The following is a 16912-nucleotide window of genomic DNA, read 5'->3' on the forward strand; positions in this document are numbered from 1 at the left end:
TACAGAGAGATGGAGACAAATGCCAAGACAGCTATACTGGCAGATATATATAAGCACCTGCGTGAGCTAGACGAGCCAAGCGGCAAAGGCTAAGTCCGTCCACACAGTTCGTGAAAAATTGCCGCGGACACCTGCCGCCACCCCCAGCTCCTCTCTACTGGGGGAGGGATTTGCGCAGGCAGATGTGGGGGTAAGCAGGGTAGCTAGGAAACGGGTCCTGACGTTGCCTGCAGTGCGGGGGAGAGCAGGGTAGCAACAGGAGGCTGCCGGTGCGGTTCGAGGGCCCCACCATCAGCTGATTATGCGGAGCCAGTCAAGGGCCCGCAGGGGGAAAGGGCGGGGCCGCGCGACGTCACCGTCGCGGCCGACGTCAGCGCCTCTTGCCGCTTGCCGCAGCCGCAGGATCGCTGTGGTGCAGCTCGGGTGCAGGTCTCTGTGGGAGCCACCTAGACCTCTGCGCTGCTCCTCGAACATGGCTGACTCGCAGAACCAGCGCTCTGCGGAGCGGAGCCAGGCAGCGGCGGCAGCAGCAGCAGCAGCGGACGCGGCTGCGGCAGCGGAGGAGGTAATGGCGGAAGGCGGTGCGCAGGGGGGAGATTCTGACAGCGCGTCCGGCGACTCCCACGGTGCGGTCGGTCAGATGGCTGAGGAGCCCCAGACCCCTGCAGAGAATGCACCAAAGCCTAGAAATGACTTTATCGAGAGCCTGCCTAACTCGGTGAAATGCCGAGTCCTGGCTCTCAAAAAGCTGCAGAAGCGATGCGATAAGATAGAAGCCAAATTTGACAAGGAATTCCAGGCTCTGGAGAAAAAGTATAACGATATCTATAAGCCTTTACTTGCTAAGATCCAAGAGCTCACCGGTGAGATGGAGGGGTGTGCATGGACCTTAGAGGGTGATGAGGAGGATGATGATGATGACGAGTACGAGGATGAGGAGGAGGGAGAGGAGGAGGACGAGGAGGAAGAAGAGCCTGCAGCAGAGGCTGCCGCGACCGTTGCCGCCAAAGATGAGGGTCCCTACTCTGCAGTGCCTGATGACGCCAAGAAATAAGCGGGGGCAGAGTGCGCAGAGGAGAATGACGACGCAGATTTAAAACCCCGATTACTATTATTTTGTACACATTGGTGGACTTGAACGGCTCAGGTTTTGGACCAAAGTACAGTAGGAATCAATTCTGACATTCCTAAAATACTATGAAATTGACGCAATCAGATTATGCCCAGCACGTCTCAAATTTGATTTCCAATTTGAACACAAATATACCAACAGGTGTTGAAAATGAGTTAAATTTAAAATGATTTTTCATGATCTCTTCTGTGAGGACTGGAGTTGAGACTTACTAAGGGTATCAAGTAGATGTGAATTAAAGAACGTCACTTTGAAAATCCTTTCATCACGGTATCATCGCACTAGGCACGGAATACCCAAGCCGAGATCGAACGTGTTCTCAGTGCCAAATTCTTCAATTTCGTTAGTTTTGCATTTTTCCAGCGCAGCAGCAGCAGAACTCAAGACAGATCTCATCTTTAAGACTTTGTTTTTGTAACATCAGCTTTACACTTCAGAGAAGAGAGATGGGAGGAAGGAAGCCGGTGCTGGAGATCATGACAATACTGTTAATGAGGCTCAGAAAACTGCCACTTCAGATTCTAAAGACTGTTCTGAATATTTGGTTCCGAGAAGGAGGGTGTATGACCTGTACAATATTGTCAACGTATGTGTTCATTATTACAGTCTCGTGTTTATGTATTTTCTTGGTAATGTCTATTTACAAAGCTGTAAAACAAATCCCAATTGTTTGAGTATTAAATCCCTTTATCAAGTATTTTAGAAGTATTAATTTACTTGAAAAAAATGTAGAATTCTAGTAAAGTCTGTAAAGCATGTGTATCCAATGTTATGTACTTTGAATTGTGTGATGTCTTTTTGTCTTGTAGCTTTTAGAATGTAGCTGTGAAAATTATCAGAACTCTTCACTGAAGCTAATATTTGGGAAAAAATATATACTTGAAGAACCAATCCAACTGTGTGTCCCCATCCTCAGAAGTAGAAAGGGTTTAAGTTTGCTTGTGTTAGCTGTGCCTTCGTTATTTTGCTATGTAAATGTGACATATTAATATAAAATGGTGCATAATCCAATTTTACCGCTTGGGAACAGATTGGCATACAGCAAAGGATTTTAAGGAGGACACATTTAATGTAAAGACTCTTAGCTTCTTTGTGGGTTTTGAACTCTGTAATCTATAAGGAAATTTAAGCATAAAGTTGTTTATCACTGTGGTGTTAATAAAACAATATTTTCAAAAAACAAAAGGACTCATTTTCTGACTGCCTGGAATGAAATCCCAGATCTGCCTCTTATTAACAATGAATCCCGAGCAATTCAGTTAATCTGTGTTTAGTTTCTCCTTATCTATAAAAGGGGATAGTAACAGTTCCTTCCTCACAGGTTATTATGGAGAACAAGCTAGTTAATTTACATAAAGCTCATAGACCAGCATCTGACATTAAATGCTCAAAGTACTTCAGCTGTTGTTAATATTGTTATTATATAAAAGATAAAAGAGGAAGATTTGAAATTCTGTCCTCGTAAGTTACAAAAGGGGAGAAAATACATTATATTCTTATGATTTTTTTCATTATATTCTTATGATTTTATTGTTTAAGAATGTGGCCTTTCATTCATAAACAAGTAAATTCAATAAAAGGTCTTCTTTCCTCAATATAAAAATGAGTTTGATTTCCTCCCAGAAAGAATAAAAGACATTATGCATATAAAGGCTATTTCAACTTTATATCTGGACATTCTAAATTAAGTATAAAATTGAAAGTGAAAAAAAAAAAAAAGGAAAGTGACTCCCCCCAAATTTTAAACACACAGATGTGGTTTTTTTTCATTTCCCTTAAGGGTTAAAATTATTCCAAAGTAACATTAGACAGATTTACCTTAGGAAATGGAAGGAAGCTCTGACCTGTTGCTAATTGCAATAGTTGAGTAAAACCTTAATGTAACAATCTTCCTTAGCATCAAGACAACAAAAAGAGAAAATCAAAATAATTTATTATAGAAGAAGTAAATGATAATCATACCCATCTGGAACAGAAGCAAAAAAAAAAAAACTAAAAATTCAATATTCATTTTTTATCCCTAGGAATAAAAGACTTGTTTTTCTAAGTCCTACAAAAACAAAAATGAGTGAAACAAATAAGGTGTGTAATTAGTGGGGAAAATAAAAAATTTTGGAAGGGATGTGATTTTATATAGAAAGCCCAAGAGAATCAGTTGAAAGCTATCACATTCACTAAGTTTGAGGAACTGATCAGTTACCAGATAAATATATAAAAACCATTAATTATTTCTAGGCACTTTAATAATGGTAAAAATACATGCAAATGGCTCTCATGGTATATAAAATATATTTATAAAAACCTCAAAAATGTATGCAACCTATGAAAAGAAAAAAAATAGAATATCACAAAGAAATGTAAAACAGGCCTTTGGAAGGTAAGACTGAATATCACAAAAATGTCAATTCTTCCCATATCAACATTTTATTTACTACACTTCAAATCAAAACCCAAACTGTATCTAGAACCATATAACTACCCTAATCTTCACCTAATTGTTTACTAATATGGAAACAAGATTTTTACCTTAAACTATGGACTCAAAATTTTAAATGGAAGAAAATATATTATTACGCATTTATCAATTACTGGACAGGGAAAGGTTAAGTCTAGAGTGATTTAAGACCAAAAGAAATAATCAACAGACATGACAACACAAAAATTAAGAGGTTATAAACATTTTTAAAGACTTCACATTTTTAAAAGCAAGCAGCAAACGGAATAAAATGTGCAATAAAGTACAAATACAAAAAAAAAGTTCATATAAATCATATGAAAATCATTTTGTCTTAATAGCGAAATATATAAAGGATGTCAGCAGACTACTTTAAAAAAGGGAAGTACTGCAATCCTGTTCAGGGCAGCAAGACACATCCTGAAAGGACAGTACTAAGTGGTCCAGGCCTCCAGCAAGTTCTGGATCTTTCTTTCACTTATACATACAACTTCAGCTATGGGGTTTTCTAGCTACCATTCATACCACTGCTGGCCACTTTTCTCAGGATATCGGCACATATGTGATGCCCTTCATAATGTCAAGCAATTTCCACCATTTCCTAACTGGCTTGATCTTTCCCCTCTGTTTCCTGAACTGCTTATTTGATAGTTCCTCAGGCAGCCATAAAACTTGCATGTTAATATGTAGCAGAATACCCTCTTTAAGGCAGGTCAAACGCTCTCACTCATAAACCACTTTTAATCCATTATAGACCCAAATTAGTAAGCGACACAGAACATAACTGGCAAAAAGAAAGCCAGCGTGCATTACGCATTCAACTCAGTCTCTATGAGCATTATGCAGAAGACAGCAGCAGGCTGACGCTCACAGCCCACGCACAGTACAGCAGGACACTTCTGCACGTGCATACACATGAACACAAACATTTTTTATTGACAGGAAAGTCACAAAACAATTAGCCATTTAAAATGAAAAATTAGGTGGCATTTAATTCATTAAAATGTTGAGTAATGATCACGTCTACCTAATTCACTTTTTTTAAGAAAAAATATTTTAAAGGCAAACATCAGAAAAATGGAACAATGCTATGTAGAATATGTAAAGTAGCTTATATATGGGAGAAATACAAAATTTTACAAGTGAAGTCAAGTTTCTTATTAGACTAGATTTTTTAAAAAAAGAACACTCAGTATTTTTGAGGATTAGATGAAATCCTAGTACTCTCATACATTGATGATGATGTATAAGTTGGTATAATTCATAAGCAAAATCAATTTAGCAAAAATAGCCACAGGTTCAAAGTGATATACACTAATTCGATTTCACCCTTGGGGCCTTATCATTAAAGAGCAATTTTAAAAACAAAGTTTTATACTTAAGATGTCTGATACAGTCTTATTAAAAATGAAGGAAGGGGAAGAGAAGGAAATAAAGGGAAGGAAAAAAACACAGAAACAAGCCAGGCACTCAAAAGGTAAAGTAGGGAAAACACACATTCACATAGCAGGCTGTGCAGTCATTATTAAGACTGTCCATGAGGGCTTTTGGAGAAGGCAATGGCACCCCACTCCAGTACTCTTGCCTGAAAAATCCCATGCACGGGGGAGCCTGGTGGGCTGCAGTCCATGGAGTCGCCAAGAGTCGGACACGACTGAGGGAATTCACTTTCACTTTTCACTTTCATGCACTGGAGAAGGAAATGGCAACCCACTCCAGTATTCTTGCCTGGAGAATCCCAGGGACGGCGGAGCCAGATGGGCTGCCATCTACGGGGTCACACAGAGTCGGACACGACTGAGGTGACTTAGCAGCAGCAGTAGCAGCAGCATGAGGGCTTTATAATAAATTTATAGATATAAGCATTATCTCAACCTAAGTTAAAAAATTCAGACATACAATTTTATACATATATTGTATGTTTTCAACTATGCCAACTTTGTGTTTAAAAAATTGCATAGTCTGTCTGAACTGAAAGCAGCAAACTCTTCAAGTTATTTATCTTCAAGGGATGAAGGGACACAGGGACCCTGAAACTCTGGTCTTGGCCTCTTAGTGGCAATGTGCTGAGAGCCTAAGCTCTCACTCAAACAAAATGGCTCTGAATCTTGGCTCTGGTTTTTGAACTCTGGACTTCTAACCATGTAAACCTGAGCAAGTAACTTATACCTCTCCACGCCTCAGTTTCTTCAATTATGGGAAGCACTCGAGAAATGTGACTAGCATTTTAATTATCTGCTATTCCTGTAGCAGCCCAGCACAAGCACCATGCAGATCTTAAAGATCGCACCTCCCATAGACTATCTCAAGAGATCAAGTGAAGTCTCAGCATTCCTAACTTGACTTGATCTTAAGGATCTAGAAGTGTTTGTCATGTGTGGGTTTTATTCTCACATTCCTTTATGGAATCTACGTGCCTTTTGAACTGTGGTGTTGGAGAAGACTTCTGACAGTCCCTTGGACTACAAGGAGGTTATATATGATGGTGAAAGATTAATCATTTCCTTTTGACTGTTACATGCCATAATCTTGTCACTGGGTATTTTCATAAATTAGTCTAAGAAAATGAAGTGAAAGAACCAAAAGAATAACACCTGCTGTATTTTTAACTTGAGACCTGATGCTGGGTCTTTTCCAATGAGTCAGCTCTTCACATCAGGTGGCCAAAGTATTGGAGTTTCAGCTTCAACATCAGTCCTTCCACCGACTCGATGGACATGGGTTTGGGTAAACTCTGGAAGTTGGTGATGGACAGGGAGGCCTGGCGTGCTGCGGTTCATGGGGTCGCAAAGAGTCGGACACGACTGAGCAACTGAACTGACTGACTGGAGCACTTACCTTAGAATGACATGTGGGTTTTTTTTTTAATTGATGGCAATAAACACCATGTTACAGAGTATGAGAAATACTTAAGTCATGTGGTACAGTATTATCCAGATGTGACTACCAGTTGTGGCAAGATTTAGCTAAGATGCCAGCAATCACCAGCAATCACCCAAGGGTGTTCTTTTACCTGGATGCTTATAATTCATTTGTCTGTCTATAGCTCTTGTCAAAGTAAAGAGAGCAATTTTAAGACCAAATGGAATGTAATAAATTATGGATACAGAATTGGTATCCTTCTGTCATTTTCCTCCAGGGCAGTGGTGACAGCAAATATCTTACTGTTAGCTCAATAAAAATGGCATCAATGCCAGCAGCATCTCTATATACAACTGCTCAAGTTAAAAACACAGCAGGTGTTATTCTTTTGGTCCTTTCACTTCATTTTCTTAGACTAATTTATGAAAATACCCAGTGGCAAGATTATGGCATGTTAACAGTTAACAGGAAATGATTAATCTTTCACCATCATATACAACTTTTCTTTCCAGGATCTCAACATGCTTTGATGATAACACTTCTACTCTTCACAACATTAACTGAAAATTGCTCAGTTGTGTCTGACTCTTTGTGACCCCATGGACTGCATCAGTTCAGTTCAGTTCAGTCGCTCAGTCGTGTCTAACTCTTTGCGACCCCATGAATCACAGCAAGCCAGGCCTCCCTGTCCATCACCATCTCCCGGAGTTCACTCAGACTCAAGTCCATCAAGTCCGTGATGCCATCCAGCCATCTGATCCTCGGTCGTCCCCTTCTCCTCCTGCCCCCAATCCCTCCCAGCATCAGAGTCTTTTCCAATGAGTCAACTCTTCGCATGAGGTGGCCAAAGTATTGGAGCTTCAGCTTTAGCATCATTCCTTCCAAAGAAATCACAGGGTTGATCTCCTTCAGAATGGACTGGTTGGATCTCCTTGCAGTCTAAGGGACTCTCAAGAGTCTTCTCCAACACCACAGTTCAAAAGCATCAATTCTTTGGCGCTCAGCCTTCTTCACAGTCCAACTCTCACATCCATACATGACCACAGGAAAAACCATAGCCTTGACTAAACGGACCTTAGTCGGCAAAGTAATGTCTCTGCTTTTCAATATACTATCTAGGTTGGTCATAACTTTCCTTCCAAGGAGTAAGCATCTTTTAATTTCATGGCTGCAGTCACCATCTGCAGTGATTTTGGAGCCCCAAAAAATAAAGTCTGACACTGTTTCCACTGTTTCCCCATCTATTTCCCATGAAGTGATGGGACCAGATGCCATGATCTTCGTTTTCTGAATGTTGAGCTTTAAGCCAACTTTTTCACTCTCCACTTTCCCTGTCATCAAGAGGCTTTTTAGCTCCTCTTCACTTTCTGCCATAAGGGTGGTGTCATCTGCATATCTGAGGTTATTGAGATTTCTCCCGGCAATCTTGATTCCAGCTTGTGTTTCTTCCAGTCCAGCGTTTCTCATGATGTACTCTGCATAGAAGTTAAATAAGCAGGGTGACAATATACAGCCTTAATGTACTCCTTTTCCTATTTGGAACCAGTCTGTTGTTCCCTGTCCAGTTCTAACTGTTGCTTCCTGACCTCCATACAGATTTCTCAAGAGGCAGGTTAGGTGGTCTGGTATTGCCATCTCTTTCAGAATTTTCCACAGTTTATTGTGATCCACACAGTCAAAGGCTTTGGCATAGTCAATAAAGCAGAAATAGATGTTTTTCTGGAACTCTCTTTCTTTTCCATGATCCAGCGGATGTTGGCAATTTGATCTCTGGTTCCTCTGCCTTTTCTAAAACCAGCTTGAACATCAGGGAGTTCACGGTTCACATATTGCTGAAGCCTGGCTTGGAGAATTTTGAGCATGACTTTACTAGCATGTGAGATGAGTGCAATTGTGCGGTAGTTTGAGCATTCTTTGGCATTGCCTTTCTTTGGAACTGGAATGAAAACTGACCTTTTCCAGTCCTGTGGCCACTGCTGAGTTTTTCAAACTTGCTGACATATTGCTTGCAGCACTTTCATAGCATCATCTTTCAGGATTTGAAACAGCTCAACTGAAATTCCATCACCTCCACTAGCTTTGTTCATATTGATGCTTTCTAAGGCCCAGTTGACTTCACATTCCAAGATGTCTGGCTCTAGATTAGTGATCACATAATTAGTGATCATCATGATTATCTCGGTCGTGAAGATCTTTTTTGTACAGTTCTTCCGTGTATTCTTGCCACCTCTTCTTAATATCTTCTGCTTCTGTTAGGTCCAGACCATTGCTGTCCTTTATCGAGCCCATCTTTGCATGAAATGTTCCCTTGGTAGCTCTAATTTTCTTGAAGAGATCTCTAGTCTTTCCCATTCTGTTGTTTTCCTCTATTTCTTTGCATTGATCGCTGAAGAAGGCTTTCTTATCTCTTCTTGTTACTCTTTGGAACTCGGCATTCAGATGCTTATATCTTTTCTTTTCGCCTCTCTTCTTTTCATAGCTATTTGTAAGGCCTCCCCAGACAGCCATTTTGGTTTTTTGCATTTCTTTTCCATGGGGATGGTCTTGATCCCTGTCTCCTGTACAATGTCACGAACCTCATTCCATAGTTCATCAGGCACTCTATCTATCAGATCTAGGCCCTTAAATCTATTTCTCACTTCCACTGTATAATCATAAGGGATTTGATTTAGGTCATACCTGAATGGTCTAGCGGTTTTCCCTACTTTCTTCAATTTGAGTCTGAATTTGGTAATAAGGAGTTCATGATCTGAGCCACAGTCAGCTCCTGGTCTTGTTTTTGTTGACTGTATAGAGCTTCTCCATCTTTGGCTGCAAAGAATATAATCAATCTGATTTCAGTGTTGACCATCTGGTGATGTCCATGTGTAGAGTCTTCTCTTGTGTTGTTGGAAGAGGGTGTTTGCTATGACCAGGGTATTTTCTTGACAAAACTCTATTAGCCTTTGCCCTGCTTCATTCCACATTCCAAGGCCAAATTTGCCTGTTACTCCAGGTGTTTCTTGACTTCCTACTTTTGCATTCCAGTCCCCCATAATGAAAAGGACATCTTTTTTGGGTGTTAGTTCTAAAAGGTCTTGTAGGTCTGCATAAAACCGTTCAACTTCAGCTTCTTCAGCGTTACTGGTTGGGGCATAGACTTGGATAACTGTGATATTGAATGGTTTGCCTTGGAGACGAACAGAGATCATTCTGTCGTTTTTGAGACTGCATCCAAGTACTGCATGTCAGACTCTTTTGTTGACCATGATAGCTACTCCATTTCTTCTGAGGGATTCCTGCCCGCAGTAGTAGATATAATGGTCATCTGAGTTAAATTCACCCATTCCAGTCCATTTTAGTTTGCTGATTCCTAGAATGTCGACATTCACTCTTGCCATCTCGTTTGACCACTTCCAATTTGCCTTGATTCATGGACCTGACATTCCAGGTTCCTATGCAATATTGCTCTTTACAGCATCGGATCTTGCTTCTATCACCAGTCACATCCACAGCTGGGTAATGTTTTTGCTTTGGCTCCATCCCTTCATTCTTTCCGGAGTTATTTCTCCACTGATCTCCAGTAGTATATTGGGCACCTAATGACCTAGGGAGTTCATCTTTTGGTATCCTATTATTTTGCCTTTTCATACTGTTCATGGGGTTCTCACGGCAAGAATACTGAAGTGGGTTGCATTCCCTTCTCCAGTGGACCACATTCTGTATAGTCCATGGAATTCTCCAGGCCAGAATACTGGAGTGGGTAGCCTTTCCCTTCTCTGGGGATCTTCCCTATCCAGGAATCGAACCGGGGTCTCCTGCATTGCAAGTGGATTCTTTACCAACTGAGCTATGAGGGAAACCCCTCACAACATTAAAGATAAAGGGGAAAAACAATCAAACAAACACTAATTCATGTCTTTTTCTGTCTGTCCCTGACTATGACAGCAATATTAATAATGTGGCAATAACCACTCTAAGTTTTCAGAAGTCTATCCAACAGGTAACTGTGACAGCAAGGGGGTCGGCCTCCTGACATCACGTACAGAGTCATGGATGGTAGTGCCTAAAGCATTGTGGATGACCTCACCGTGTGCTCAGTGAGTGTTAGCAACCCAGAAAAGCAAAAAGCCAAATTTCCACCTAACACAGAAGCTATTCCCTATTCTAATTTCAAACACAGTGTCTTGGCAATAAAAACAAGAATCCCCCTCTGCCTGGCATTATTTAAAACAACAGCACATTTTACAACACAAAGATTTAAAAACTTTTTTGGAAAGACAGAAGCTATTTTTTTTTAAGAAAGTCATGGTAACAGAAGAATAGAGTTTTGTAATATAAGTAAAAGAATAATGTAGGTCCCCTTATTACTCCCTTGAAGTTATGTACTCTGTTTCTTTTAAGGAACCTGTGTGTCATCAGAACATCCTAACGGAAAATGTTTTGTAGAAGCAGCCCTGAAGTTAAATAGGGGCAAACAACCACAAAGAAAGAGAAAAGGAACCCAGTGACTTTAAACGAAAGCACGCTCTCTGCACTGATTCTGAGGACCACTCATGGGATGAGCAATGTCCAAGAGTGAGTGTATGTCAGTGTGTGGTCAGGACACTCAAGAACCCCTCCTCAGACTGTGCCTGCTTCACCCACACCCTACTCATATAACTGACCTTCCACATACTTGTCCCAGGCCCCAGCTCATGACTAGGTCAGAACATCTCCACTAAGATAGCTTATCAAAGCGCTGTTGAGGGGCATGCTTCCCCCTTGCTGGTTTCCCTGATAACCAAGAGCCAACCTCACATCAATTCCCCTGATTACTGGTACCCACCTCCCCATTTTCCCCAGTAGCAGAGATGGTCGCCACGTCCTGCCTGCTATCTACCACACAAGGTGGTGTATCACTCCAGGACCTTGCTTCACACATGTAAGAACCCGCATCCATTAAACCACTGACGTCTCTGTTGCTGACTCTGGCTTTTTTCTTCAGTCTCAAGACTAGGCTTGTAGGCCTGCAGGGCCTGTTGCCCAACTGTCAGCAAAAGATAAAAATGGTGGAAAAGGAAAAAAAGACGAAGAAAGAAAGTGTGGCACAGACCCACTTCTATCATGAGACTTCTTTGCTTGCAAACTTTACCGAGCATCTTTCTCTTTTTATTACATTCTTGTCTCTGTTTTCTAGTATCCAGATCTTAGCAGTCCTCCCAAGAGCTCTACCCATATTGTCCATGTGGATTTCTCTGAACCCTTTTCAATTCAATTAATTAATTTTGTCTTCATATTTCATTTATGGTTGCAAATGAGAACAGCTTAATACCCTAAACAAACTGGGTTATATTTCAGTATTCCTGCACAGATTGTGTCTCAACTATTAGGTCAATTCAATTGCTGATTCAAAGAAATACCTACTGAATAAGGAGACAGTGTGAGTGAGAGAAAGCAAAGAGACAGAAAGAAAAAAACTCAGACCCACAAAGAGAAAGAGAACAAAACAGGCAGAGACAAAAAGTCTCTAGGAGAAACAATTTTATAAAGATACAAAAAAAGAGGGTTAAGTCCCAATACCTGCCTCCTCTGCAGACTACATCACAAATTGCCTATGCCCGCACAAGAACACTCTTTCCCCACTCTTTCCCTAACACACAGTGCATTCGGAAGACTCACTAGAAAGTGAAGAAATTCTGGATGTGCCCTTCCTCAGGTTGCTTGCCTAGCCTACTGTTAGCTCATAACAAATGATGTGCACACTATATTGTCTGAAACCTGATGCAAAAGCTCAGACATCCTTTGAAAAGTCTAAAAGCTATAGATGCATCTACATATGTCAATATATATGTACGTTATAAAGTGATCACCAAAACCAGGAAGGAAGAAGAACTGTTACAGAGAAGAACCAAGTCTGACTCCATGTTGAAACTGTTTCTTTGACTTGTTTTTTGTTGCTGTTGCTGTCATAATCATATATAGTGGCCTGCCTCAAAAGACCCTGCCACTCTGTTAAACTCTTTATTCAGTTCATAGAAAGATAATCTGACCCTGCCCACTTGCGAATGACTGCCAAAAAAAACAAAAACAAAAACAGGGAGTAAGAGAGAGAAGGCACTGGCAACCCACTCCAGTACTCTTGCCTGGAGAATCCCAGGGACAGCGGAGCCTGGTGGGCTGCCATCTCTGGGGTCGCACAGAGTCAGACACGACTGAAGCAACTTAGCAGCAGCAAAAGAGAGAGAAAGAAGAGATTCAAAGGCTGCCCCTTCCAAAGGCTGGCCCTTTCCAGAAATGTTTTGCAAGACTGAAGACCCTTTTCGCTTTACTTCCTCATTGCCTCTCCCACTCTACATTCTGCCTTTTGACTTTAGTTCCTCATTGCTTCTCGCTGGTTCTATAAAAGAACCTGAGATCCAGACCCCAACAAGACAGTTATTTTGAGACATAGTCTGCCATCTTCTCTGTCAGCCAGCTTTCCAAATAAAGTTATATTCCTTTTCTCAACACCTCATCTCTCGGATTCACGGGTTTGTTATTCAGTGAGCAGAGTACTTGGACTCAGTAACAAGATTACCTGGACCCAAAAGCCACTTTATCAGTTCAGTTCAGTTGCTCAGTTATGTCTGACCTTTTGTGACCCCATGGAATGCAGCACGCCCGGATTCCCTGTCCTTCACCAAATCCCGGAGCTGGCTCAAACTCATCTCCATTGAGTAGGTGATGCCATCCAGCCATCTTTTCCTCTGCTATCCCCTTCTCCTCCTGCCTTCAATCTTTTCCAGCATCAACATCTTCTCCAATGAGTCAGTTCTTCACATTAGGTGGCCAGAGTTTGGAGTTTCAGCATCAGTCCTTTCAATGAATATTCAGGACTGATTTCCTTTAGGATTGACTGGTTTGATCTCTTGCTGTCCAAGGAACTCTCAAGAGTCTTCTCCAACACCACAGTTCAAAAGCATCAATTCTTTGGCATTCAGCATTTTTTATGGTCCAACTCTAATATCTATACATGACTACTAAAAAAAACCATAGCTTTGTCGGCAAAGTAATGTCTATGATTTTTAATATGCTGTCTAGGTTTGTCATAGCTTTTCTTCCAAGGAGCAAGCTTCTTTTAATCTCATGGCTGCAGTCACCATCTGCAGTGATTTTTGGAGCCCAAGAAAATAAAGACTGTCACTGTTATTCTGCCTTTTTTCCTGCCCTTTAGCCACTTTACGATCTGCCATAAATTTCCCAATTTTAAAAATATTATCAGATGCTATGGAATAATACAGTTTTTATTAAACAAATCATTAGCAGTTGATAAAAGTACCAATGTTCTACAGATAAAGAAGGGACAGTGCTTTTAGCTTTGAAACATTCTTATCAAGTAAGAGTTTCCAATGAAACACCTGCTGCAGAGAAGAAATAATTTGGACTCCATGTTGGAATGTTTCTTTGAGTTGCTTTTTCTTGCAGTTATTATAATCATACTCAATGGCCTGTCTCAAAGAACCCTGCTACTCTGTTAATTCAAGTGCCTTTGCTCAGCTCATAAAGAGATAATTTGACCTGCCCATCTGTGAATGACTACAAAACAGAAGAGACTAACACATTCCACTGATGCTTCTGAACTGTGGTTCTGGAGAAGACTCTTGAGAGTCCCTTGGACAGCAAGATCAAACCAGTCAATCCTAAAGAAAATCAGTTCTGAATATTCACTGGAAGGAGTGATTATGAAGCTGTAGCTCCAATACTTTGGCCACCTGATGCCAAGGGCTGACTCATTAGAAAAGACCCTGATGCTAGGAAAGACTGAAGGTAGGAGAAGAAGGAAACAACAGAGGATGAGATGGTTGGATGGCATCACCGACTCAATGGACATGGGTTTGAGCAAACCCCAGGAGATGGTGAAGGACAGGGAAGCACCGTGTGCCGCAGTCCCTGGGGTCACAGAGAGTCGGACAGGATGAGCAATGAGCGACTGAACCGAACACACCCCTTCCAAAGGCTGGCCCTTCCCGGAGATGTTTCGCAAAACCAAAGACCCTTTTTCACTTTACTTCCTCACTGCTTCTCTCTCTCTATTCTGCCTTTTGACTTTAGTTCCTCATTGCTTCTCCCTTCGGTTCTATAAAAGAACCTGACATCTAGGCCCTGACAAGATGGTTATTTTGAGACATCAGTCTGCAATCTTCTCTGTCAGCCAGCTTTCCAAATAAAGTCATATTCCTTGCCTCAGCACCTTGTTTCTAAGATTCGCTGGCCTTGCATGCAGTGAACAGAGCGAGCTTGAACTTGGTAACACACCTACTTGAGACAAGATTAGCCTCTATACTAGGTTCCCAGAGTCAAAATCACCTGAAGCCACTTTTGTTGGGTCCTTCGCAACTTCTGCATTATTTCCGTTAACTCTGGTATTACAGCTCACACTTTCCCCAAAGCTGACGCTTCCTGGGTAGTCTGGAAGGTTTACATGACAAAAAAGATTACTGAATGCTACGCTAGATCACCCTGGCTTCTCGCTATCTTTTAAAATGTAAAAGGATGGAAAGAGGAGGCCTGTCAGTTTTTCTGTCACTCTTACTTTCACAAGAGAAGATTTATGAGAGGAAGCCAATATACATCACTTATATAGGATTTCTGTCTGCATCTTGCAACTAGGTACAGTAAGAAGCCAATTAAAACCTAAAGCTTTCATTTCCCAGCATACCCAAAACAGAATCCAGCTTCTCTACCTCTGTAACCTTTTTCCACAACATCAACCCTTGCTTCCAGGCTTCCCTCACTCACAACCCTCCCAAGTGGAGACCACCATTCCCTCACCTTTCTGCAGGAAGATGAGAGACACCTACCTCGTCTTTCTGCACAGCCACCACTTCTTCAAGTCAAGAACTTTTGTCTCTACCCAATGTGTTAATGATCTTTAAGTCCTCATCACAGGAGTCTCCCTTCTGTTCTAATATATATAACTCTTCTAAGAACATACATTTTCCCCCATCCTTGCTTTTTTTATTTCACCACGTTTTTCTTTGCGTAGGCAACCTCAGATTCACTGGCGGTTAAGGTTGGCCTAAGTAAGTAAACAAACTACTGACAGTAAGACTTCTAATACAACAGATCAGTGAATATAAGAAAAAAAGCAGCACACTCACAGATACAAGGAACAAATCAGTGGTTACCAATGAGGGTAGGGAGGGGGAACAACACAGGAGCTGGGGAGTGGGAGGCACAAACCACTGGGTGTAAGGTAGGCTCAAGGATGTGCTGTACAATATGGGGAATGTAGCCAATATTTTGTAATAACTGCAAATGCAAAGCAACCTTTAAAAATTGTACTAAAATTTGAAATGCAAAAAAGAAAAAGGAAATATCCTACTTAGAAACTATGACTTGATTAAAAAAAAAAAGACTTCAAGACATACATAAATCTTCAGCTCTAAACAAAATTACCTAGGTATCACACAGACATGTCAAAATCAACATTTATAAAATGGAACTCTTTAAAAAAAAAAAAGGAACTCTTTTTCCTTTCCACCCTGCTCTACAGATTCTGTTTCCTGTTGTTCAAACTGGAAGCCTCAAAACATGCATGTTATCAATACATGCCTCTCTAGTAGGATCCACATATAATCAGGCACTAGCGCCTGTTCATTACATAATCGACACACAGCTGACTCTGCATCCCTGCTGCCCTCATTTTGGCCCTCACCACCTAACACCTGAGTTACCTCAGTAGTCTCCTATGGGTCTCCCCACACGCCATCCGTTTCCATATGGCCACCAGTTATCATTCTAAAACAGATCAACCATGTCCCACTCCAAAACCACTTAGGGTCTGACAAGTTTCACCCCAATACTATTGCACCCACCCTTAATCCACACACTGGGCCCCACCCAACAAGCACTCACCATTCTCTATCATGTGTTGAGTTGAGAGTCTGACTCACATTATTCCCTGTGCCTGAAATGTTCTTCCCACTCGCACTCTTCGATGGTGAGTGAAAGCGTTGTGGCTTCTCCCTCTGGCTCCATGGCACTTGTCCCATCACTTACCTACCACACGCACCATAATCTACTGCGATTATTCATTACGCTGTCCCTTCCCAGTTAGTACTGAGGATGAAAGTTACTTATTTCCTAAGTCCAGCAACAGATTTGGCCCACAGCAGGCACTCAGTGTTTGCAAACTGAATTAATTAACATGCAGATGGCCAAAAACCTCACTCTAGTTCAAAAGCAAACAAAACTGAATTTTTTTCTCCTTCAAAGAGATAACACAGAAAATCACACTAAAAAAATCAGATGTACTTGAATTAATTTTCATGAGGCACAAAGAATTTAATTTAAAATCTACATTACAAATTCTTCATCAATAAAACCACCACCAATAATAGTAAGCATTTTTATAACATTCGGTTATTCAACACATATTTTGGGGGGCATTTTTATGCCAGTCACTCTGATGGATACTGGAAACTTTCTATAGATGTTGGGAGGTCCTTCATTCTAAAATG

General features: G+C 41.1%; 2 protein-coding genes across 10 annotated transcripts in view; one reads left to right on the forward strand and one right to left on the reverse strand.

Annotated features, from left to right (window-relative positions):
• HERC3 (HECT and RLD domain containing E3 ubiquitin protein ligase 3) overlaps positions 1-16912 on the reverse strand; it is a 136114-nt gene that overhangs the window by 22161 nt on the left and 97041 nt on the right. For 4 of the 9 annotated variants that reach the window (XM_027970881.3, XM_042251256.2, XM_060416899.1 and 1 more), the window contains one exon: positions 8819-16904. The exons of the other annotated variants lie outside the window; for them this stretch is intronic. In XM_027970881.3, the coding sequence (XP_027826682.1) occupies positions 16853-16904 (52 nt within the window). In that variant the 3' untranslated portion in view covers positions 8819-16852. Of the gene's footprint in view, positions 1-8818; positions 16905-16912 lie in introns of those variants that run through there. 9 annotated transcript variants of the gene reach the window in all.
• On the forward strand, positions 415-2317 carry NAP1L5 (nucleosome assembly protein 1 like 5). The gene has a single exon (XM_015096405.4). It carries the CDS (start codon positions 473-475, stop codon positions 1052-1054), a length of 582 nt encoding a protein of 193 aa, XP_014951891.2. The 5' UTR covers positions 415-472; the 3' UTR covers positions 1055-2317.

This window comes from Ovis aries, chromosome 6, assembly GCF_016772045.2.
Source record: "Ovis aries strain OAR_USU_Benz2616 breed Rambouillet chromosome 6, ARS-UI_Ramb_v3.0, whole genome shotgun sequence".
NCBI lineage: Eukaryota > Metazoa > Chordata > Mammalia > Artiodactyla > Bovidae > Ovis > Ovis aries.